At 41.5% G+C, this 25,956-nt stretch overlaps 2 protein-coding genes across 3 annotated transcripts; one reads left to right on the top strand and one right to left on the bottom strand.

Annotated features, from left to right (window-relative positions):
• The first annotated feature begins 2,162 nt into the window (after nucleotides 1-2,162).
• On the top strand, nucleotides 2,163-19,229 carry ints6 (integrator complex subunit 6). 2 transcript variants are annotated; one of them, XM_053439037.1, is made up of 18 exons: nucleotides 2,163-2,620; nucleotides 2,720-2,797; nucleotides 3,878-4,027; nucleotides 7,963-8,052; nucleotides 9,242-9,425; nucleotides 11,335-11,460; nucleotides 11,780-11,931; nucleotides 12,107-12,259; nucleotides 12,937-13,069; nucleotides 13,208-13,302; nucleotides 13,419-13,529; nucleotides 14,123-14,338; nucleotides 14,697-14,823; nucleotides 14,943-15,085; nucleotides 15,200-15,386; nucleotides 16,079-16,468; nucleotides 17,136-17,229; nucleotides 17,455-19,229. In XM_053439037.1, exons 1-18 carry the CDS (start codon nucleotides 2,510-2,512, stop codon nucleotides 17,546-17,548), a joined length of 2,634 nt encoding a protein of 877 aa, XP_053295012.1. In that variant the 5' UTR covers nucleotides 2,163-2,509; the 3' UTR covers nucleotides 17,549-19,229. The 2 variants fall into 2 exon arrangements, 1 of the variants encoding a protein (XP_053295012.1); XR_008341729.1 differs by lacking the exons at nucleotides 13,208-13,302; nucleotides 13,419-13,529; nucleotides 14,123-14,338; ... (4 more) ...; nucleotides 17,136-17,229; nucleotides 17,455-19,229 and having other exon boundaries at nucleotides 11,780-11,974.
• Nucleotides 19,230-19,451: 222 nt separating this feature from the next.
• Nucleotides 19,452-25,347, bottom strand: serpine3 (serpin peptidase inhibitor, clade E (nexin, plasminogen activator inhibitor type 1), member 3). Its single transcript, XM_053440533.1, has 8 exons — nucleotides 25,083-25,347; nucleotides 23,974-24,201; nucleotides 22,375-22,617; nucleotides 21,728-21,926; nucleotides 21,317-21,417; nucleotides 21,134-21,220; nucleotides 20,968-21,051; nucleotides 19,452-19,504 (listed from the first exon to the last, which is right to left on the bottom strand). The coding sequence occupies exons 1-8, from the start codon at nucleotides 25,345-25,347 to the stop codon at nucleotides 19,452-19,454; spliced, it is 1,260 nt and encodes a 419-aa protein (XP_053296508.1).
• Between the last annotated feature and the right edge of the window lie 609 nt (nucleotides 25,348-25,956).

Raw genomic sequence — 25,956 nt, 5'->3', positions numbered from 1 at the left:
AGGTTAAAAAAAAGGAAGTTTATTTTAGTGTGGGAGGACCTTGATCGTAGTAAAGTGAGCATCGATCGTTTCCGGCCATGACCTTCAAAATAAACCCCAATTTACAACGCTATAGTCGTGCTTTGGTCGCTCTATCCAAAGAAAATATTCCTGTGAAACAAACTGTTGATGTATATCATTGATAGAGATACTTAAATGTTGAGTGTAACAAACAACATTATGACAAATTCCATGTAAACACTTTAAGAACTTCTGACATTGGTCATTAAAAAAGTCAAGTTTCAATCATGAGCTGAGCTGAGCTGATAATCATGTTTGGACTTCACAATAAACGTGTAAATAGTAAAGTCAGTAAAATACAGTATGACGTATATGGGAATTTTAGTTTTTTTTTAAATATAAGAAATGGAAGAAACATATACAAGTTGCCAAACGTTTAAAAAAAAGAATAAATTAATTCAATTATATTGCTAATAATTTGTAGCTGTGATGTTAATGCATTTCAGGTATTATGAATTAATATGAAGCTTACAGTACATTAATGTTTAAATTCCAAACTTTTTACAGATTGGTGCATCAAAATATAAAGATTGTGTTGGTTTAGATACGTTACATCGCTTTTAATGAACAATTATTGCTGAAGCATTAACATGTACACAATATTTTTATGTTGTGGCTGGTTAGGGTGGATCAATGACTATTTTACTATGCTACTATTACTATTTAATTTACTTCGGTAGTGCGACTTATATTAATGCATCAGATAATGCGTTTGTTTTGTATTCAAAGTTTTAATCTGTCAAATAGTTGTAGTGGAGTGATAAAGGAACTTAATACAAATAGAAATACAAATAAAAGCACCAAAAAATTGGTTCCTGATGATCAGACAAAACAAGGCATTTGTAAACAGAATGAATCACAAAATTCGTCTGTTTTAGCCCCTTTGTGAATGGGCTAAGACCTTAACGTGTGTACTTTTATTCTGAAAAACAGTGTTGCACCAGGAAATGAAGTGATGTGTGTGTGAGTCTGTTGCTCCAGACAACTCTTGTCGAACAAGAGACATCATGGACCTTCCTCCTCTCTCTTCTATCGCTGGCTGCAGGGTGGTTTCCTCTTATTTTTTGCGGAAGTGATGATATGTTCCATGGAGCCATATTATGTAAATTATATTGCACAATCGTGTTGTGCAGCCAGTTGTGGGTCAAATGAAGAAAATCTCAAGTGTAAAATAAATTATAGTAATTAACTCTGTATCTAACATAAATGCAGTTTATATTTGTGTACAAAAGCCACAATATGTCTGGCCAATAAATGTCACTTATAACATATCTTTATAAGGATGTGACTCATTGCAGCGAAGGGAAAGAAAGACAAAGTACAGCCATCTTCGAGCTGCAGGGTGTGTGTGTGTTGTTGTACTTATATCTGTTTGAGGACCATTTAAGGCATAGACCCTACAGAGTGATCAGTCCTCAGTTTTTAAAAGGGCTGTTTGTGGGGTAAAACTTAAGTTTCAGGGTTAGAATTAGGTTAAGGGTTAGGTATTATGTTTGGGGTAATAAGTGTCCTCACTAAGATAGAAGTGCAAACGTGAGTGTGTGTGCGCATGTCAATCCCTTGCAGCTAAACCTTTTTTCCCTCAGATCATTTCTCAGAAAGGTATTTCTTAATTTGGTCATCACATTAAACCCAAATGTGTGAGTGTCAGCCACTAGGTCATCTGCACCCTGCTCACATCCCTCGGTCTTTACTTCAATGTTTCCCCTCCATATTGTCTGATATCTTATCTCTCCAGTCTTCAGGGGGTTGTCTTTCACACTGGCCCGTGCACAGGATGAGGTGAACGTGTAATCAGCTGTGAGGAAGCACACAGGCCGGATCTTTAACAACACGCACACAACAAACTGCAGTGTCGCTTTGAAGAATACCTCATAATGTTGTTTATATACAAAAATGCATCAACTCGGTATTTTCCTACGTCCCTGCCTCGGGGGCGAATGCGCATGCGCATCACTCGCTCGGCGCGGGCCTTATTTGGATATGGTAATGAGCCGCCCGCGCAGAGCCAATGAGGGGAGGGTGTGCTGCAACGTGACGGTAAAGCACCGCTCGGGGGGCGGGTCGGGCGCGGGGCTCAGCTTAAAAGAGGTGGACGAGCCCCAACGCTCTCAGTTCAGGGAGAATCAGCTAGTGTCTGTGAGGGGGAACTTTGTTTCTATGAAACTTAGGAAGAGCCGCAAAATATAGTAAAATTACCAGAATCCCTCGTGAACCGACCACCTGCCCCCAGGGTGTGAGGTTTTTAGTGCAGTTCGCCCGGAAAGGGCCGCGCCACTCACTATTCTTACACTTTTTTAAAAAGAATGTGTGAGGCAGACAGATAGCCGGCTAAGCTAGCTAGCTGGGACGTGATACAGGCGGCAGGAGAACAAAAGGTTTTTTTTTTGTTGCGTTGGGCCGGTTGTACTGACACCAGGTCCATGCAGAACCTGTCATTACCATCACAATGCCCGTTTTACTTTTTCTGATAGACACGTCCGCTTCAATGAACCAGCGCACCCATCTGGGCACTACCTATCTGGACATAGCAAAAGGCGCAGTTGAGACTTTTATGAAGGTACTGTAACCACGGGACACACCGACACCCCCCACTTCATCTTTGTGCTGCTCCTGTCAGAGCGGATCTCTCGGTAATAATTCTCTACTATCTCCACAGCTCAGGGGCAGAGATCCGGCGAGCCGAGGGGACCGGTACATGTTGGTAAATTTTGAAGACGTTCCCTTCGGGATCAAGGTAGAGTTTGCTTTCGGCTCATGTCCAGCTTTACATGTGCGCAGGTTGCCTTGTCCGTCCCCCGTCGCTCCGCCACGTTGTGACCGCGACACCGATTGTGTAGAGGCGATCTTCAGGAGGAGCTTTTCATACCTCTTTTAAAACATGGCCGACATTTTGTTTCAGTGCGAGCAGCAAGGAACTCTGGGTGTTATTATACAGCGAGGTGAGATATTCTTGGGAGGAGGAGGGGGTGAGGAAGAGAGAGATGGGGGGGGGGGGGGGGGGGGCACACCACCTTCCTGTTTTAATCGTTTTAGACCAAATTGCCACTTTAGTCGACACACATGGACACTGTGCTTCTTTGTGATTTATGACCCCAGGATGGTCTCACTACCCTGCTACAAAACACATCAAGCACTTGGCTGCTGTCCTGTCAAGTTATTGTTTTTGCCAAAGAGGAGGAAGCGATTTATCAGTTCAAAATCAGCATTAAAAAAATAAAAATCTCTTAAGTTAACCAGTCAGGAGTTGCTCACAACAGCTTGTTAAATTAGTTTGGCTCATTTCGGTGTAATCCATAATGTTTTTACAGAACAATACTTTGTAGCACAATCCTTGAATGAACTCTCTTGTATGTTGTTCACATCAGGCAGCGATGCAGCTCTTCTGGTCGTCTTCTGGCCCGGCCAAGTCTTAAGTGGTCTACTTGTAAATTGAGAAATGTGAGCCAAATATCCCGTAAAAAACAGGGACCTTTTTTTGGCAAACATGCAGTGCTTTAGGCAAGGTGTAATCTTGATGTGAAACTTAAGGGGTCCATGTGGTAAATGTGGCCAAAATGGCACAGAACAAGGTCGGGCCACCTTGAGTTGACACATGGTATGGCTACTTGAGATCAGATGTGGCCAACAGGAGCGGACCACCCAAGTGCCATCATTCCACAAGGTTTGATATTTGGTCTGGATGACAGTGTGGGCCAATTTTTTTTGCCTTGTGTGATAAATACACATGACGATCCCTTTTTTGATTTCCTCTCAAGTTGGGTTGTTCTCGAACTTTGTGCACTTTATTAACAATGTTTTTTGTTTTTTTTTTAAGGCCGGATGGAAGGAGAGCCATGCCACATTCATGACAGAGCTCCGCAACCTCCAAGCAACTGGACTCACGTCTATTGGCCAGTCCTTGAGGACCGCTTTTGATTTACTCAATCTCAATAGATTAGTGACTGGGATAGACAACTATGGACAGGTATGTAGATGCTGAAGAGGGCAGACAGGAAAAATCAGGTTTAATAAGCACTCTATGACATGGTGCTGTATGCACCCACCCACACCAATCCTCCCCCTTTCTCCCCATCCCCTTACCCCTGTCCACAGTCGTACAAGCATCAACCACCTGCAAACTGTGACCCCACACACTTTCAGTCATGTGCTCAAGACACAAACATAACTGCAACAAGTTCAATAGAGAGGAAAGTAACAGGAACTACTTGTCGTCAGTAACTGAGGTTGATTTAACTACAGAGGTTGAGCCTTTTTGTTTTCTACTCTGAAATCATATAGATTTATTTTTCTTGTAGCTGCTCAGAGATTTGTCTTTCGGCCCACAAGTGCATGGTGTATTTAAAACCCATGGTCTCTTACAGCCTTAGAAGCAACAATGATTGAAATCTGCACTTAAGTTGATATTTTATTAGCCGCACCCAGCTGAAAACCAATGGCACGTATCTGCTTAAATCCTACTTGTATATTAAGGTTATAATGCTGAGTTTAGTTTTAAACAGTTGTAGTTTAATTTTTGTCTACTTAATGGTCACTTAAGCTTTGTGAGCTGAGCTGCCTCTTTTATGCAGTTAACATAAATGTGGCAGACAAAAAGTTTAAACAGCACATCTGCATTTTAATTTCTACAAAAACTAAACGTATAGCCTTCAAAAGAGTATGATTTAATTATAATATACTTCTGTGTACGTTTCTAGCTGAGCAGAGAATATTTAAAATGTTTATTTCACAATTCAAATCTTTATTCTCCACCTTCTATTACTTTCTAAGCATATTCTAACCATTTAATGAAAAATACATATTTTACGTTTGTCTGCTTTTTACTAATGCTGAGGATCGGACAGTGTTTAGTTCGGACACATGGATTAGTTTCATTTTTCTTTCCAGCTTAACAACAAACAAAATAATTGATGGAAATTATTTAAAGATCTTCTTCGTGAACTGTTTGACAGGTTGAGCAAGTTAAAGGAGAAACTGAACTTGATTTAAATTATATGTATTGCAGAACTGATTTTTTAATTTGTGAAATTTAAACAACTCTTGCCTCCATCACAGCTGGAAGCTCAAAACAAATATTTGTTATGACCACAAAGTCTGGAACTAATTCAGCTTCACTGGTCTGGTTCCAGAAAGTGCTGCTTAATGACATCACCAGTTCAGCCTGTTTCCAGTTTAGGGAGGTAGTTGCTGAATGTGTGTGTGTGTTTGTTTTTTTTTAACAGTTTTAGAGTGCTGCTCTCATGTAAGCCTCATGACTTATCTGCAACACATGACCGTCATCTTTCAACATGCTTCTTACCGTGTAGAGTGACACAAAATGACCAGAGAGCCTATGTCTTCTTGTCACTGTAAAGCAAAAAACTGAAAACATCTTATAAGAAATCTAACATTATCATCTTGGGAGTTTCATCATTAATGTGAGTAATCAAGACATAGTTTGACACCTCTTAGTCTGCACACTTGATGTAGAAATCGGGATGTCTGTTTTCCTGTGTGTCTGTAGGACGGGAGCACCAATAAATGTTTAAGCAGCATTTCCTGAATTTTAAATGGATGGTCCCTACCATACAGGGTAATGCCATCACTACAAACAACATTTATAATGCATATCAGACTCTCTCTGGGAGTTTGAATGTCAAACACCAGCCCTGCAGTCAGAACAGCTGATGCTATATGAAAACATACTTGTGTCTGTGAACTCAAATGGAACACAAAGATCAAAGTTAAGGTGTCCTGCACTGGTGACTGATGACCTCTAACCACAGGGTGATTTCACAGTAACACACATTAATTTCACACATTAATGATGGGTTCTTTCTCCTGTTCCCGTTTCACAACTGGAGGAAAATCTGTTTCAAAACAGAAGCCCTGGACTCTTGTGACCAGTCTGTCTTTGACATCGCAGTTTGAATCTGACATCACTAATGTTGTAATTATTGGTATCTAGTGTATTTTACAAAGAAGAATTTTAAGGATAATTGCTAACTGACTACAGCCACAACTGTGCCTCCACAAATAATTAATTTGTGTTTAACTGAAAATAAGAGAAATCTTTAGTAAAACAGGCCATGGTGTGCAGATGATGTCGCTGATGAACCTCATTCCTTCTGAACTTGGACAAAATTACCTGAAACTGTCATGTCAGATTACACACCGAAGAACAGCGCGGTTTTGAAGTGTAAGTTGACAAAGCTTTCATCAGTGCCCTGACGACCACACACTTTCTGTCGTGTGTATTTTTCTATCTCAATTGGCCCCCGCGGCTGTAAATCAAAGTCAAGCCAAAGAGATGCAGCAGCTTGTTTTTTGGTTGGCGTTGTGTTTGAAGCTCTGTATGATGACTCAATAGCGTCCGCTTGTCTTTCCAATTTAATTCATAAAGATAAGTTGATTTAGAATTTTCATCCTCGTGCTGCATGTGTGAGATGTTCAGTGGGGTAGAGGGCTCGAGTGAGGGACGGGACAAAGGGGAGTTAAGCTAGTGGATGAGTTAATATCACCCTGGAGTGATGCTCTCTCTGCAGTAACAAAAGAACCCTCCAGGTTGCCATGCGTCTGAGGTGATTCCCATGGGAGATGAAGAAGGAGGTTTGGAGGATGCGAGGGAGACTGCCCGTGGCAGGTTATCCTGACACTGATCACAGTTTCATTAAGAGTGCAGTGAAAGGGCAGAACTGGGTCTCCATCAGTCTTCTTCTGTTAGTAGACCAGAGATCCTTCTGCTACACATGGACTTGACTTTACCAGAGTACACATTTACATGACTACGGTTGCAGTTAATGATTATTATTATTGATCTTATTTTATTGAATCAAGCCATTTTATGGTCTGTAACATGTCAGAAAATGGTGAAAAGAAACCCTAATGCTAATAATTGATTGATAGATCTCTTTATCCACAGGGAAATCTAGGCATCAGAGAGCTTATATGGCAGTCATGAATATGAGAAGCTCACATAAATACATGAGGCAGGTCAGTGACGATACATTGACCTGCCAGACTGTGGTGGACAAACCTGCAGGAGCAGATCTTGCTGAGTCTGTTTTGTCAATATGAGCTAATGTGACATACTATAATGAAATATAAGAGGTTATGACCAGCACCTAATTGCATAGCAACAGTAAAACGCTAAGTGAGCTGATGCGACATGGAAGAAAACACCAGTTCACTGGGAGGTTCACCTCGTCTGCTGCTCATTAGTATGCAAAGAAAGTGCCCGATATCATAAAGGTTTTTTTGGGGAAGGGAGGAGAAAATAAAGTCCAGGTTGTCATGGATACGCACAGCACCAGGCACCTTGGTTAGTATCCCGCTCTGTTTACTTTGTGCTGTGTTTTTTTTTTTTATGTAACTGGACAAATCCATCATTCAACAGACACCACAGCCTTCAGGTGCAGTTAAAACCGTCCACATGCATGAATAAAGGCAGGGCAGTATGGCCTTTATGACTGCAGCGCTGGGGGGGGGGCAGCGTGCTGACGGTCCGCTGACGGTCTCGTTGGCCTGCGTCGAGGTTAACTCCCCAAGTTTATTTTTCCCTGGCTGATGTATAGAGATAAATGCCAAGCTGCTCTGGTTAAACTTAGTCAGCGTGGACTGCTGATGTGATGAAATATTTTAGTGACAAGCAGAAAAGAGGTTTCATATAAATCCAAGTACTCTGCCATCGAGAAGGATGAACTTATGCTGAAGATTCACACCGACACTTGTCTCAACAGTTTCTTTTTCTATTTTTTTTTCTCTTGACGTTAATAGATATATGTAAATGAGCTACATAATGATGGGTTTAATGTGCCCATTTGTGCTATAAATACACTGCCGCTATATTCCAATATCAATTTTCCTCTTTGCTTCTATAAATGCTCTTAAATCTTTGCGTGTACCCCCTCTCTCTCTTTGCAGGGAAGGAATCCCTTTTTCCTCGAGCCCTCCATCATCATCGCCATCACCGACGGCAACAAGTTGACGAGCGGCGGCGGAGTCCAAGATGAGGTCAGCCAACATCTCCACGGAGATGAGAGGTCCAGCCAATCAGGAGAGCCTCCTGTGTGGCTGGATGAGCCACAATGTTCACTTTAACACAAGCATCAAACCCTCTCCTACTGTGACACTAAGGCTTAATTTAAAATCACAGAGCTCCTGCTATTATGTAGTACTTTAAAATTGGAATCATCCCATGACTATGTGTAGCAAAACAGTCCCACAGCCCATATCCTACTGCCTTCACTGTCAGAGGCCAATGAGTTCAATATCCACCGCAGACTAATGATAATAACTAATGATGCTATAATTCTTATCATTGGCAACAGAATTTGGTCTGCAACTATTGTTACTTTTCTGATAAGTAACATTAAATCTATAGAATGTCAGAAAAATTGTCCCTTAAAACTTCCTAAAGCCCAAGTTAATACATTTGTGACGCTTATTTTACCTGATCAACCATCAACCATCGAACAACACGAATCATTGAATCCCCTGGTCTTTGAAATTTTACGGGGGATCATTTGTAGCTCCCTAGAACCAACATGTTTTGATATTGATTTAGTCTTAACAGCAAAACTCAAATATACTAAAAAAGGGGTCAATGACCATCAGCAATTAATATTTGAGAAATTTAAACACATTTGAGTTTTTTCTTTCTTGATAAATGACTTGACTTGATTAGTTTTTCAAAATCTTGGCAGATCAAGCAGCAACTACTTTGATCAGTTCATTTTCTGTTGGACCTTTTTAGCTCGCTCTACCATAAATTATTTATTTCTGGTGAATATTTCTGATGCTCTTACTGGTGAGATGGAGAGAACTCCATTAAGCCAAGCAGCCCGTAGCTTGGGATGTAAGAAATTTTGGACGTCAGATGCATACAATGAAATCCTTATTTTAAGAGCAATATGATGAGAAAAGGTCTACACATAAATTGGAAATATGTTTTTGAATTATGCTGTCGTATATACCTGATAGACTACGGTATAATTTGTCAATAGTCCATCAGTAGAAATTTCCATTAGAGTCTAAAACAGTTATATTACAGAGAAAACTCTTGGGTGTTGAGTTGTCCGTCTGTGTATATAGTATCAACATGGTGTCTTTCTCTAACCAGCACTCACACATTATCTCTACTAATGTATCAAGGTTTCTCTGTCTTTGACGCTATCCTTGTCTCGCTATCCCCCCCATCTAGCTCCATTTGCCTCTGACCACCCCGCTACCAGGTAGTGAGTTGACCAAGGAGCCCTTCCGCTGGGACCAGCGTCTGTTCGCCCTGGTGCTGCGGATTTCCGGCAACGCCTCAGTGGAGCCTGAACCCCTCGGAGGCGTCCCGCCTGACGATTCCCCCATCACTCCCATGTGTGAAGTCACAGGAGGTAGGTGGATTGCCGGAGTTTGGTTTATGTGAAATATGGGTTTCATAGAGAATACGAATATCACTTTAGGAGACACCTCAACATTTTTTAAGTTTGGTAGACTAGTTGTCATGAGCATGTATAATATCTTTGGTAGCTCTGGAGGTACATTCTTAAAATATCAAGGTTAGAGTCGGGCATTATACCTAAAATATTCAACATTATAAAGGGGAGGAGGCGTTTGAAAGATGAGGTTGTTTATTAGATATTTAACATGTAATGAAAAATGCCCATGAGTTATATTTTGGGAATTGGAAGATCCAGGGATTTTATGTACGACCCGCAGGACAACTCAGCCTCTGCTACACCAACACAGGCCTCATTTGTTACAACAGAGCTGTGTCGAACATGCTGGGACAGGCTCAAAGTATTTATAATGCTAGATCAAAATAACTGTTAGTTTATTACATTCCCCCACACAGCTGATGAAGCATCCATTAAAACAAAGCCAGGAGGAAATGATAAGTGTGGTTTTTTTTTTTTAGGATGAAAAAAGTGGTGATTGCCGTTGTTAATTTTGGATAGGGACAGCCCGGAAGCTCTGCTCCGCAACGTGTTGCTCAACAGTCGGAGTAACTTGTGTTTACAAGTTTGCAAGAGGAAGCTGAACATCCCTGTACAAACAAAGAGCATGCTCTTGTTTTTAACCGTTGAACAACTCTGCTGGAGCTGTGGTGGAGGGCTCAAGTGCTTTGCTCGAGTGCACTTCAGCACCAAATGTTGAATAATGTTAGCCTAGATTTTGCCAACTGGTCCTGGACCAAACTGGTAAATTTCCCACTCACCGGTCAGAGACGTACTATAGGCCAATGATTTCTATCTGCAATGGATGGCAAAGTGTTAATGACAAATTAAATAAAAAACGTATTTTGAGATGATGAGAATAATGACTTAATTATCATTATATTGTTTTTTTTCTTGTAACTCTACAACTTTATTCTCTTTAAGTGACCCTCATACTCCATCATAGTAACGCCCCAGATGCAGAATAAAAACCCAGTTTAAACGAAGTTGTGGCAGTAGACTTTTATTTCTCCTGTCTCCGCTCCTCATGCTGCCTGGTTGAAGCACCTGGCAGGAGAAACAGACTGGAATGATGCTGATGGCAGGTTAAGATTAACACACACAGAGCTGTGTGCAGCAGTCGGTTTGTGCTGAATGCAGAACATGACACAGCTCCATTGTCACTGAAAATCTACAGTACATGCTGCCTGTCCAGTACTGCTGATGGCAGAGCTGACACAAAGCCACAGCCTTTTGAAATGAGCGAGTGAATGGGTGCACAACAAGTTACTGGAGGTGAAGTTGGAGGCAGCAAATGGCCAGAAGGCTGAATTAGACTAATCGTGTGGCTGATTCACGGTGTGAGCTGAGGTGACCTTCACTGTCCTCTGCCTGATCAGATCTTCAAAGCTACTTTTTGTTTTCGTGTCCATTGTGTAAAGGCTAATAAGACCCCATTAAGGTGACCACATTGTTGAGTAGGGAGTGCTTGAAAGTGCACAGTTTTATAGTCAAACACTGAGGCATTTTACATTAAACTAAGAGGACTTAAATTATACCATGTTCTTTCATCCTGGATTATTATGAAACTGGCTATAATAATATTTTTTTAAGCTTTTAAGAATCTCAAATCCTTTATCTTCTTTCTCAAGAAAAGCTACAAATAGGAAGTTATTTATCTAAGTGATGAAGCTAGAAATTGTTGCTGATCTTCAGAGAGCCCTAAAAAGTGATGATTTGAAATGAAGTGTTGTCAATACTCTGTTTAGATTCAATGAAAATTCAATGAAAATATTTTGAAGCCTATAACACTGTGATCAATCAATTCATATGTACTGTCTACATGTGTGTCTCTGTGTTTGTTTAGGACGTTCTTACAGTGTGTTCTCTCAGCGGATGTTGAATCAGTGTCTGGAGTCTTTGGTGCAGAAGATTCAGAGTGGAGTAGTGATAAACTTTGAGAAGACTGGCCCTGACCCTCCTCCACTGGAGGGTAAGAACACTTGTGATTGTCTAAACACAATTTAGACAAACTGAATTCATCTCTGTAAGACCTTGTTGACAGCTGCCGAGCTGCATCTGAATGATTAGCAGGAAGCCTCTTTGCTTTCTCCCACTCAGTTTTTTTTTTTAATCCTCTGAGCTTTTCTTTACTGTTGCTCACAAACAGCTGGTGGATGTCACATTTAAACCCAGACCTTCATGTTTTAACTGCCTACACACTTGTGTATTTTTCCCAAACACTTTCTTGTCTGAGCTTCTGTCGGTTGTATTACCTGTGAAATAATCCTCTCCTGTATGATCCTGTACAGATGCTCCAGCTGAGGCGTTGAAAGGTGGTCTGCAGCCTTGGCATTGCTGTCACAAGCTGATCTACGTACGACCCAACCCTAAAACTGGCGTTCCCATCGGCCACTGGCCCATCCCAGAGGCTTTCTGGCCCGACCAGAACTCCCCCACGCTAGTGAGAACCATCAAAACTAATTTAAAGCATCAACGTTTGTATGGTTTGTCATTGCACCATCCATATAACATCTTTTAGAATTTTCTCGGTATCTTTGACATTTAACTGATTTTAAATACCATACCATTGTTCTGTGTTTATAATAATATCTACATCTCCTCTATACCTCACCCAGCCCCCGCGCTCAGCCCACCCACACGTACGTTTCTCCTGCCTGGACTCTGAGCCCATGGTGATTGACAAGGTGCCCTTTGACAAGTACGAGCTGGAGCCTTCGCCTCTCACACAGTACATTTTGGAGAGGAAGTCTCCACACACCTGCTGGCAGGTAAAACATCACACACACGCACACAAAAGACACTTTTTGAGAAAGGACTTAAGAGTTATAGCTGAAAGTTGGAGTTTTTAAATTACTAAATCAATCTCATAGACTTGTAGATGAAGTGACATTATTTTCGTTCAAGTTGCCTGGTGGTTCAATGATAAATTCATTGTGGTACATACCTAAATATTAACATGATAAATTCACCATTATAAATTGTTATACTTGCTGTGGTTTCATTGAAGATAGTAGGAGGGAAATTACAGATTTCATGTTTCCACCTTTTCAAACTCCATTTCTAATGGACCATCTTAGTTTAAGCCACTTTACAGATGTTGTCAACAGCCTTTACTGCCTATATGTTATATATGATAATGGTTGCACAGAGAATAAACTACACTTCACTGTACTGAGCATTTTCATTAGGCGCTTTCCTCTGCTGCCACCTTCAGACCTTTCAGCAGTTTTTCTCAACAAATATTAAATCATGAGTTTTCCAATATTAAACATTCTGGTCTCTATTGTTCATTATAGCATGAATTTTCCCATACCTGCATATTGTTGAAAAACAAAAATGTTAGCACAAGATCATTTAAAGTGCCGGTTGCCCTTTTGAAGGGTTAGTTCATAACCCACCTCTCCCCTACCTGTTTTCGTCGGCCGATTCTCCCTCTGTCTTTCAGGTGTTTGTGTGTAACAGTGCCAAGTACAGTGACCTGGGCCAACCCTTCGGCTACTTAAAGGCCAGCACAGCCCTCAACTGTGTCAACCTGTTTGTGATGCCCTACAACTACCCTGTTCTTCTGCCAATTCTGGGTGAGACTGATGAATTTATTCTCCCTCATTTTTAGTCCGTCTCTGTATTTGCTCCTTTGCTATCTCTACCAATTATTTCCAAACTCTTCATTGAAATGACATGATGATTAATGTGTTGGTTTGCCTCCTTTTTTGCAGACGATTTGATCAAAGTGCACAAGTTTAAGCCAACCATCAAATGGAGGCAGTCCTTTGAGAACTACCTGAAGACTATGCCTCCATATTATATTGGGGTCAGTGGATTTGATGTTACTCTGTAGCTTTTTTAATGCTTGTTCAATTATTTTTATTAACTCACTAAAACCAGTTACGATGCTGCACTGGTCTTATTGTCATGTTCTCTCCACAGTCTGTCAGGAAAGCCCTAAGAATCATGGGAGCTCCAAACCTTCTGGCCGAAAACATGGAGTATGGCCTGAGCTACAGCGTGGTCTCGTACCTGAAGAAGCTGAGTCAGCAGGTATGTGGTTGCGCTGTTTTGTCTTTTCTTGTTTGGACAAAACAACAGGAGATCTTAATGTGAGTCCTAATCTGCCTAATAACAAAAGGCTTGGGTTACAACTTTAGTCTTCATACAGATGACATACAGTATTTTCTTTTCTTCATCCTTTAAGGTTCCATTGAGATATTTGTTTTCTGACTAATGAAAAATGTTTTGTCTACTCTATTGAAAGTGACATCAATGTTTGTTTCATTAATACTTTACCTTCAGACACTTAAATTCGCACAGATAAGCAGTACATTCACATTTAATAAGTTATTTATAAAATACTATAATGCAGTGATGAGCGAAAACAAATACATTTAAAACTGATTATTAATAAACATATTTTGTCAACAGTACAGTACTCCCGTCTGTATTTTCATTTATTTGCTTTATACACAGCAGCCATCACTTACGGCTGCCTACTGGACAAGTTATAGTTAACAAATACATTCATGCCCAACTGCTTACAGCTTAGTGTTGTAAACCATTTCTAAGTAGTTTATTTTGTTATGAATGCTAAGGAGGGGCATTAAGTGACACTTAATGTTAATATTTTACATTTATAGACAAAAATCGAGTACGACCGTCTGATTGCCTCGATTGGTAAAAAGCAACCACCAGAGGCCGGCATCAAGGTGCGTTGGCGGGGCGGAGGTATATCTCTGGCCCAGCGCAGGAACTTCATCCACCAGTTGCTGAATCTCTCAGGAGAAAGCCCGGCTCTGCCCATGGAGCTGAACACCAAAGAGTTTCAAGGTTTTCATCTGGCTCTGCTAAACAAGGTCAGATTATTTTTTAAGATCATTTTAACAAACCAGAGTCATTCTGTCATGTTCAAAATTGTCTTTTATTGATGTTTACTGAGCTTCATTTAATTTGGATATAGTGATTTATTTATTTTTTGTTTAGTTTTATGTTCAAATCCCGCTGTTACTCATTCCTTTTCTGCTCAGGCCTTCACGTCCTGTCCGGCTTTTCATTTGTCATTCCTCCTGAGTTTTTGAGAAAAGTTGAGATGTTTTATGTTTTCACTGTTTGGTATTTCAAGCATTAAAAGCATCTCTCTGGACTTGATGTGAGGCTGAACTTTAAACTGTGATAATTAAAGCCTTACAATCCCCTCTGTCTTGTCGTTATCAGGGCCTGAAGCCTCAAAGCTTTAGGAATCCCTACGACGTCCCCCGCAGCCACCTGCTGGACCACCTGAGCCGAATGAGGAGAAATCTGCTCAACACCACTGTCTGTTCTCTCAGAGGGCAAGACTCGGGTAAGTCGATGTCTTTTTGCCTCACTATGGGAGAGAACTTCAACCACGACTTTCATCTCAGGATTAAGTGTAGCTGTCTTCTTTTATGTTTAGTGAATTTTTGTTTGCATTATATTCAGACCAGCTCCACAGCGTGCCAATCGCCCAAATGGGCAACTACCAGGACTTCCTCAAAGCTGCCCCTCAGCCTCTTCGAGATGCAGACCCCGAACAGCCCAAACGCCTGCACACATTCGGAAACCCCTTCAAACTAGACAAGAAGGTTAATCCCACTCTTATAAACTCTACCTTCATATTCTTTCATGATGAAGACTCGCATGGAAACCACTGAAGTAGAATTACACTCATTAACATGTGTTCTTCACTGTTCTCTTAGGGTATGATGATCGACGAGGCAGACGAGTTTGTGACGGGCCCTCAGAACAAAGGGAAGAGACCAGGAGACAGTAGCAACATGCAGGGTGGTGGCCCCAAAAGACGGCGCTGCATGTCGCCTCTGCTTCGTCTGGGTAGAGCGTACACTCCTCCAGTATCGCCACCCGCCAGCCCTCGAGCTACACCAGGTTAGACATGGAAACAGTTCATAAGTTGTGTAAACGTAAACCTACCATAAAGCAACTCAGTATAATGTTGTTTCTGATTTGTAAATAATTTTCACGTCCACATCCAACCCTTACTAGATTTTTATTCTGCAATATATGTGACTTTGTGCAAGTAATACAGAAAAACCTAAAAAAGCAAATAAACATGAATGCCTAAAGTCAACATTCAATGTAACTGAATCCAAGTTTAAAAGATATGATTCCACACAGCCAGTTCTGCAGTCATACAATTGTCTTGCTATCAGGTAAGTGAACTCTACCAATATGAGATTCCCATTTCTACATTCTAGCCTCCATGATGGGAACAAGGCATTTGTCCCCCAGAATAATTAATACCCACATCTTTCAAACTCCAGTGTGTAATTTGTGTTCTAAATGTGAGCTCTACAAACTCGACTCAACGAAATTAGATAACGATTTTCTCATTTCTAGCGGCTGAGTTGAACTCCCCATGAAAAGTTAGCAGCTTGATGTGAGGCAATGTTGGCGTTTCCCTTTTTAAAGGAAATTGTTTAGAAATAAACAACACTAACCCACATTCTCTCCCACCGAGAATGACAAACCTCATTTTGATGAGAATATCATTAAAAAATTTAGTTCTATACAGAGGAAATAAACAAATGGCTCTTTCTTTTAAATCTCTGACCTTATAGACATGGACATGAATGATGGAGCACCTGAACCAGACCTGATCATCAACCACCTGAATCAGAACCATTACAGCTCAGACAGTAGCTTGGACTCAGAGGTGGATCAGCTGTTAGGGTCGTCCAACCACCAAGAGAACCACACAGGCCTGGAACCCCAGGACCTCCTGCACAGAGATGATGACGAAGACGACGACGACGACGAGAACGGCCGATCCCCGGTTGGGGAGCTACCGCCGGGTAGCGAGGAGGGAATGGACATGCTGCTGATGGGGGAACAGCCGCCTCGCTACCTGTCGCCTACAGCTCTGAAGAAGCACATTCAAGAAGAGACGACCAAGGTCAACAACGAGCTGAGGGTCCTAATCACTAAGGACATCAGGAAACCGGGCAGACGTAAGTAGAATAAACAGGGTCTGTTTTAGACTGAGTTGGACAAATAATAGAATCATGTAGGGCTCTTGTCAATAAAGTGCCTGATTTTGTGTTTACACCCAAAGAATGGTCTTTAGACCTTACCAAGAAATAAAACAACAATTTTCAAGAGATTTTTTTAAACTTACCTGATTAAAGAAAAAACTGCCAGATTTATGGTTTTAATCAGTAAAGATCTAAATATAGAATAACTAAAATCTGTTAAAAAGTCATTGTTTCTCAACAAATCTTTAGTTTGCTCTTCTGCACTTTCTTGTTAATTATCACTCGACATTTACACTAATATCAACATCTGTGATCTAATATCAGCTAGTTTTTATTCAACAGGCAGAAACTTAAGGGGAAATAATTGAGTGTGTTTAATGAAATTAATTATTGAGTAATTTAGCACAGATGCTTCTCATACTGACAAAAGAAGTAGTGTCAGGAGGCCCTTTTGCTTTGTATGAATTTATAGTAGAATATCTATTAGACAATGTTAATTTTCTCTTAAGCTGATAACAAATCACCTTGGTGATCAGACAATATCTGAAAAACAATACATTAAATTGGATCAAAGACTTCAGCCGTTTACAGAAAAATGGTAATAATTAATAAATGAATCTTCATTCACTTCTCTGTGCTTCAGACTATGAGAAGATCTTCCACCTCCTGAAGCAGATCCAGGGAACTCTGGACACTCGGCTCATCTTTCTCCAGAACATCATCAAAGAGGCAGCTAGGTAACGAGTTTAACCCAGTTTCTCTGCTACTCATGCAAATAATCTGTGACTATTCTGTGTTTCATAGATCCTCTGTTGCTCTCCACTTCTGCTGCTGATTCCAGGGCTGGAATCAGCAGCAAAACATCTCAGTGTTATCACATAATAAAGAAAATATCAAATACAAATATCAATGTAAAAACTGTTTCCTCTAAACAAATTAAAGATAACATTTGTTTTCTGCAGGTTCAAGAAGCGTGTTCTCATCGAGCAGCTGGAAAACTTCCTGGAGGAGATTCACATCAGATCCATGAACATGAACATCGTGGACCCGCTCTGAGACCGAAGTGATCCCAGACTGAACTTACCCCCCCCCCCACACACACACACACACACCTCTTCCCCTCCTCCCCCCTGTGTATATGGGCCCCTGCGGAGACGGCATCCAGCTCTCAGATCGTTCACCCGTGAGGTGGACTCTCTTCATTTATGTGTTGGGTTACACACAGTATAAACTAGAAGCAGCGTTGACTCTGGATGATACAGGTGCATTGTTCAGATATTAGAAAGGGGGAGAGAGGAATCATCTTTGTCGCTGCAGGTGAAGTGTTTGCCTATGCAATCAGGCCTGTTGAAAATTCCGCCACGGTCATTATCAGAACTGTGAATTCATCCTCAGGCGTTCCCTTTGATTATTCTCCACCCCTACATTTGATCTTTTGTTTTTAAGCGACAAATGAAAGAGAATAGTCCCTCAAGTGGGGAAGAGGAGTAAACGAGGGACATTTCTGCAGCGTACCCTGCTCCTTGATGCGAAGTTCAATCCTGATTTCTCTGTCATAATGTTATAGGCCAACAAAAAAAGGAAGAGCTTCACATGTGCATGTTTTCCTCCAACTCGGGGTCAGATTGGATCCAGACGTAAAAAAATAGGTTATTATTCTTTTTATTCGTTTACTTCTATTTCAGGTTCGGTTTTCATTTTTTTGTGGGAGGATGAGACTCCTCATCATTTGCAACTGTTGAAATCTAATTTCCACACTCCGCTAACTAAAGCACTCCACTGCTTAACTCTTAAATGGAATTAATATTCATAATGCTTCAATTTCAGATCTCGACTTTGTCAACTGGGGTGTAACGTAAAAGAAAGAATAATTGTTCTTCCTCCTGAGGGAAAAAAGATCCACTGCTTTCATTACATTTGCAGACAGTGAACTTAAAGATTCAAAGGCTTTTGCAGTGCAGGTTCTTAGAGAGGGCAACACGGTAAAAAGTAAATAATTGTGAATGCTTGAACATTATTGATAATAAATGTTGAAATACAGGGACAAAAAGCTCAGGAACTGATACTAAATGCATCACCATCAGCAATAACGTTGGAGCAACATTAATTCCTCCCCTACCACACAACTCTTACTTTAGTGTGAAACAGCTGATGGGCAACACCGACCATCTTCCACTGGAGTGTTGACGAACTGAGTTCTCGGATGCTAGCTTGTCCCAATGTGCTGGTCGCTGCCAAATACCGTTAATCCTGCTCCCAGTCTACCTGCCGTGGATCTCAAACCGACTTCTTGGCACTTAACTGTGAATGCACTTGTGTAAATTTGAGAATTTTTATTTAATATAATTTAAAAGAAAAGAAAACTATTTTTTTGTTGTGGCAGAAGAATTTTTTTCTCTTCAGTTTTCTCAAATATACACAAATAATCTGAAGTGAGGTCAAGAGTTGATTTCTGATGATTCAGGGGGCTGTCCTTTTTCTGATCTCTCCTCTTTCTCTCTCCCCCCCCCCCCCCCCCCCGGACAGGGACCAAAATCTGCCATACTTGTCTTTCTTTGTGAAGAGGCCGCTACCAAAAGAGTATTTTCAATACACTGTAAAGATGTAAATAACCCTAGAGTACTATTTAAAGAGAATGTCCTGCGTAAAATGGCCTTTTTGTAAGTATTTCCATGAATAAAGTTTCTATTTTACACTGTGAAGGCCCATGTAAATAAAGTGTTATGTATAGCTGTGACTCTGTGTGTGCTTGTTTGTGCAACAGGCAGAAATTAGACTTTAATCCACAAAAATGAAAGGATCAGCATCAAAACAGCCCAAAATGTAAAAACATGTATTAAAATTTTATTTACAGATATGTACAAAAATATTGTCCCTCTTCCTGAAGTGTCCGTGGACCCTCCTGTTGGTCCACAAATAAATACCAGTAGTGAAATAGGGGTCAGGGTATGAATGAATTTCAGGGTGCTTGGTCTGCTGGGTTCATCACTCGGCCCATGAATAAGACTGATCCTAAAATCAGGAACACAACAAAAAGAAGGAATTAAGTTTAAAGGATCATACCACGGTTTTATTCTCAGTCACTTTCTATAAAATGTATCAGATAATTTCCCTGAAGACATGTAAATAAAGATAGACGAAATGACAGCTTCCCAAAAGTGAAGCCACTATCTTGATCCCCTCCTGGTGGCTGGCTGCAGTATACCCTTCCTCCTATACTGGGATATTTTTGCTTTATTTCTGTACAACATGAGGAAGAGGAGACACATTGTCCATGTTTATTCACAGTTTATACGTCTATCACTGATTCTAGACCATAGAATGTAAATAAAGATGAACACCGTGTCTCCACTTCCTACCACTGGACAAAAATGAAGCCAAAAAATCCTACACACGGGTGCTGCTGACATCTTTTGCCGTAATTTGGAGCCAGAGTCTGTGCTGTAGGGATCATGGTGTGGAGTTGCGATATCAAGGTCCCGCCAATACACATGCTCGACCAATCACGAGTCAGTCTCAGCAACCATTCATGACTTTCACTACGTTTTTAGAACTTATTAAAACCAATTAGAATTAGGCCAAATTAATTATTTGGCCTATGTCCCATTCTTTAATATGGAGGAGACCGAAGTGCTGCCATGTCGTCCATCTGTGGCTGTCTAACCTCACCACTAGAAGTCACCAAAGACAGAAATATTTCAATCCTGCACATTTGGGGTTTAACTTTAAATTAATTATATTTAATAATATAACTGACTGGTTTTGTTTTTCTACATATCAGGATCACTTACATTTTTGACAAACCGAAGAATGAATTTTACAACCGTGACCAAAAACTATGAAGCAAAAAAATTTGTCCATCTCTCAGTAATTTATGACTTCCTGCTCTGTCTGACTCTCAGCTCTAAACCCACGTTGTTCCCACTGAGGACATAAATCTCTCAAACAATAGTTCACAGATACTGTTACATCATTACAAAAACAGCTGGACAGCTTTTTATTATATATAAACTATTTTGAGAGGTGGATTTATGCACAATTGATGTATTTATTGTAGGAGGATAGATTCAAATAAAGCATATGATAATTGCAGTGAAGGAATGTCACCCAGTTCTTCTGTGTGCCTCACTGATGTGTAATGTTTGTCAGTTTTGGGACAACAGCGGAGTCAAAGCGGAATATGATGCAGTCTTGGGCTTTGGATACCCAGAGGGTTATGGTGGTTTTAAACTCAAATCGATGCAGACTTCAAGTTCATTTTGATGCATCACACAACACATGCAGGTCTCAGGTATCTGCAGCTACGACTTTCTGGTAGAGTTCATTGAAAAATAATCACTGCAACACGATTTGCACGATGATGTAAACGATAATTGAGCTAAATCATGCAGAACATCTGGAATGGTCATGTCCGGAGGCCTCCCTGCAGCCTGGACTGTGAACAGTTGGACTTATCTACAGTGAGAAGTAAATACCTGTGTTAACCTGTCGCAGCAGAAACAAGAACGGCCGGTCCGCCTTGAAAACAGGAGCACGGGATCGTTTCAGTAGCACCATAGCTGCAATAGAAATTCCTTTTTTTAGCAAACCTTCCATTGGGCTCTGTCTTATTATCGGTGCTACAGGATGTTTCCTTTCTACCTGTGGCAGCAGCAGCCTTTGTCCCGTCTTCTGTGACTTCTATCCTCACTTCATGGAAAGCATCAGATACATAAAGGCCCTCCTCCACTGCAGAAAGAAAGAAACTGTCAGCTACAGTAACCACTGTGCGACCTGTGACCTTTAAGAACTGTGATAAAAAGCAATACTGTCTGACGTATTGACCTGAAATCCCAGTGAAGTCAGCCGCTGTTGGGTTAAAGGCGTCACTGATGCCCATGGCGGGAAACACCGACCTCAGGTTAAACTTGTTCTGCATCCTGAACCTGTAAATACAAGAGGGGGGAAAAGAGTTTGTACATCATCTCCATCAAGTCTGTTCAGTTCAGTACTTCATGTTCCACTAGGGGAAATTTGGAATGTAGCAGAGCACAGATAAAAAAAAATATATATACAACAATAACACATGATGCAACAATAAATCAATCGAAGAATAAATAAAAAGCAATAAAATATTGTTTTAAAAATGAATGTTAGATTTGAAATGAAGGGGGTCCTCTTGCTTCTCTAGAATTGATCTACACTTGGTGATGAGTCATCTAAATCAATATTTTAATAGAAGCGTGTGATCTCCACCTGGGCAGGAAAATGTCCATCTTGGTTCTGCGTAGGCCAGTGTCCCAGGACGCCAGTTGGCGAGCGTTGAGCTGGGAGTCAAGGGAGGACAGCTGCGTCTTCCTCTCGCCGGGAAGGACCAACTGCAGGCTCAGGGAGCGGCCCAGGTAAGGCAGCTCCAGCACGGTGTAACGCAGGTCTGATGCCGTCCTGAACTGACCTGCAAACAAGTTCACATGTGCAACTTAAAACATCTTTCCATTGATTCATTACTATTTCCCCCCGTCAGGGTTACGCAAAAACTCAGATTTATTGATGGAAGAATGAGACATGAGCCAAAAAAGATCCCATTAAATTTTGGTGTGGATTTGGACTAACAGACTAAACCTGTTTAACATTATGAGATAAGATTTTTCACAAATTTCTGGTTTCATTGGTTTATTACACTGTCTAATATCAAAACACTTTTAACCAGTGACCTAATTAAAGACCTGAAATTGCAAATTTTTCCTGAATTGATGGATTGATGGATTGATGGATTGATGGATTGATGGATTGATCGTGGGAGGGATGGATGGATGAATTGATGGATGAATGGATGGATGGATGGATGAGTTGATGGACGAATGGATGGATGGATGAATTGAGGGAGGAAAGCTGTCTCTTACCGAAGCTGACCTCTGTGGCCTGGTACATCATGGGCACCTTGATAGCGCTCCCGTCGGAGAGGGTGAAGGGAAGGTTCTGGGTGTTGGTGAAGAGGAAGTGTTTCTGCCAGACGCCCCTGAAGGCCACCGTGTTGACCAGGGCCATCTGCAGCCGGTGGCCCCACCACAAAGCCTCCGTCTGGGCCTCGCCCGAGCCCGACAGCTCCCCGCTGCTGCTTCCTGCCTGGAGGGGCCACGTCTCATCTGGAAGTAAACAAGGGAGGGTCAGAGTTGAGTGATAACGTAATTTGGTTAGCAAATCATCTTTCAGAAGTCAGCAATCTCCACAGTACGTAACGCATGTGGTCAGATGCAATGAAGAGAAGAATGTGAAAATGTTACTGATAACTGACTTTAAGGTTTCTGTAAATGACACCATGACATTAAGGTAGAGAAAACAGACAAAATATACGAATCAGTCGTCAAACATCTCAGGCGCTAGTAAAAATCACATTTCCCTTTTTTTTTCTTCTAAAATTATACTTTCTCCTGCGATATTATATTTAATAGAAATAAGAATATCTTTGGTTGAATGGGTCCTTATCAGTTGCGTGTCTTGCGTGCATGCGTGCATGCGTACAACCCGACTATAATTCGGCCTTGAGTGGAGAATACGTAATTTACCCTCGACACCCGACATTTAACAGAGAAAACAGCGGAGAAGTTCTTCAACATGGATGACATTAAATTAATAATTGAAGTGGAGAAGTACAGTGAGTGGTATGATCCTCGGAACATGTTGTATAAAGACAACACCAAAAAAGACAAATGTTGGGACGCTTTTGCTTAATGTTGGAGCAACAAGTATATGCTTGAATCCTACTGGATCAACGGGTGATATTATTAGCGCTGCCCGGCGGTTCAGCATCGCTTCACTGTCCGTTGTGAACAGCCTAGCGCCGGGGCGATAGGGATTAGCGCGGTGCTTTGGCGTCGCCTCCACGTTCTCTGTTCCTCTTTCAAAATGAATGCGCTGTCGATGTCTTCTAAAACAGACTCAATGGCAGCATCTACACATCTCAGCTCTCCAGCGGCAGGTATGTTTGTTGAAAACGAATTCAACCCAAGCGCACTTTGATGACGTGGTTGATTACGTTACTGTTGATCATCTGTCCATCATCGTATAAAGCACGCCCTGACAATCTGATTGGTCCGAACAGTTTCTGTTGGGGCATAATTTCTCCCCAACGGAGCGACTCCAGACCGAACTTCCCGACCTCAAATGTTTTGGGCAGGGGGCTAAGTTTGTCTGGCATCCAGGCTAGTCATTTTTAGCTCCTGAGGGGGGGAAATTGCCTCTCGGGCGAACTAGTACTTAACTTTCCCTGTTCTCAGTTTGGTGGGTGGGTATCATGCAATCGGTTTATCAGAGCTGTTGAAAACAGCTGCCTGCAGCACGTCTAAGTGAATGAGCCATAAAATCAAAACAAGGAGCTGAAACAGACTAAAGGAACCGGCAGAGGTAATAATATAATAATTTCCTATAACACAAGGTAATTCCATAAATTTCATTATAAGATTCGGAAATTGACTGTGAACTGCTTTATAAAGATGGATTACCATGGTTATGGTTCGGTCTCTCCTGTGGGCTGCGGGTGTGGTTGGGTTGGCTGAAGTTGGCCCGGACCACACTGGTGTTGGCCCAGACGGCTGCGTGCTGTGTGAACTCAGTCAGGAGCTGGACACCACTCTGGATGAATAACGTGCACGTCTGCTGCAGCCACATCCCCTGGCTGGTGTTGCTCTCGTCATCCTGGGAGTGCAACAGGAGGTCATGTACCTGAGCGTCTGTGAGAAAAGAAAACATGGAGGACAGGTCAGATGTGGTGGAACGTCACAAGCCGTGCCAGGTTAATGAAGCAAGTTCAAACTTCTTAGAAAACCGATATGCACAGGAAGGTTTTTTGCTCGGCTTTCACATCTCATCACATCATCATCACTGCTGCTGCAAAAGCCGTGAGTAAGAGTCTTGTTATATCCCCCGATAAAATAATCATGACTTCAATTTTTCAGCTCAACAACATCTTGCCTGTTTTGGCAACAATCAACTTGAAGTCACAGCATCTACGTGCAAAAGAAAAACTGAGTTTAAGTAATTTGAGCCTTGGTTAACTCTCAATCTCTCATAGCCTGGTGAACTCCAAACATTTACAAATAAAATGATCCTCAGTAAAAACACATGTTCTCTCATGGTGTTTGGCATATTTACTATTTCCTGACATTTTATAGACATAACAAATATAGAAAACAGCTGTAGTCAAAACAGGACTATGATGGTTTTCAAGCTTAGCCATGGTTCTTAACCAGATCCCAGTATCATCCACCTCCGCCCCGGACCTCCATCATGTGTGTGAGAACAAATCATGGACGTAATAGAAACAGCAGCTGGAAATCACTCTTTGTTTGTAACGAAACAGAGTGACCTCTCGACCCCAGGGCCAAGCTGCAGGGGTGGTTAATGAGATTAGAGTTGGTGTGGAGGCAGGTATTACCGCTCCAGACACCACTGAGCCCTGTAGGGCCAACAGCAGCTGCAGCACCGCTACACACCACCTGGTACCAGCAGCACTGAGGGCCACCGACAACCTCTCCACCAACGCTCTCACAGCATGAAGAGCAGCTCATGCAAACTCAAGAAAAAACCCTTTCTCCCTTCAGACGGACCCTACCGTTGACGTTGTAACCCAGCGTCCCCTCCAGCTGAGCGAGCGTGTTGCCCCTGGCCCCAAACTGCAGCAGACCCAGAGACAAGGAGACGCTCACAGGAGACACGATCAGGTTGGAGTTGTTCTCCGTCTCGGTGAGCGTCTGGTAGAGGCTGAGGGCGAACCTGGTGTGCAGCACTCCCATGCTCTCCTGCAGGCTGCCGTTACAGTGGCTCCTCTCCACCAACCATAAGCAAATAAGGAGTGAAGCCACCGGCGGGCGATGCATTTCCTCAGAGGCTCAGGAAGGGAAGTGTCCTCAGGGTGCAACAGGTGGTCTGGAAAACAAAATCCTGAAAGAAAAGAAGATATATTAAATCAGGTTCAGAGCTGTCACCCAGTGGACAGTCATGATAGGATCATATTACAGAAACTCTTGATTTGCATGTGTTGAAACATCATTGCATTGAACATTTGCAATATTGTGATAATCTACACTAACATTGGGCATTTTAAGACATAGTCCAGAAGAAAACACTGTAGGTGCTGCCTGTTCAACATAAAATACATATATTTGAATCTTTATTAATTGTGTTTTGGTACAGAATATATGCAAATAACTGATGAAATAAACACAGCACAATCAGTGGGTTTTAAAATAGCATGAAATATCACTGTGAGAAAGCCAAAGCAGCGTGCTTGCAGTGTATAGGTCTATAGCTTTATCAAAACAGCAGTTGCAAAAAGTAACAACTTGCTGTACTTAAGTACTTTGATTGGGTGTACGCTATATTAAACATATACTCTGTCGAAATAATAAAGGAGCATACATGTTGACAATGATTGATTGTATCATTATTATTATGATAGTAAACAATTTGTGATAAAACTTGGCCTT

Source organism: Pleuronectes platessa, chromosome 14 (assembly GCF_947347685.1).
Source record: "Pleuronectes platessa chromosome 14, fPlePla1.1, whole genome shotgun sequence".
Lineage (NCBI taxonomy): Eukaryota > Metazoa > Chordata > Actinopteri > Pleuronectiformes > Pleuronectidae > Pleuronectes > Pleuronectes platessa.
Note: the sequence above shows the minus strand (reverse complement) of the source record. Positions and strands in the feature narration are given on the sequence as shown.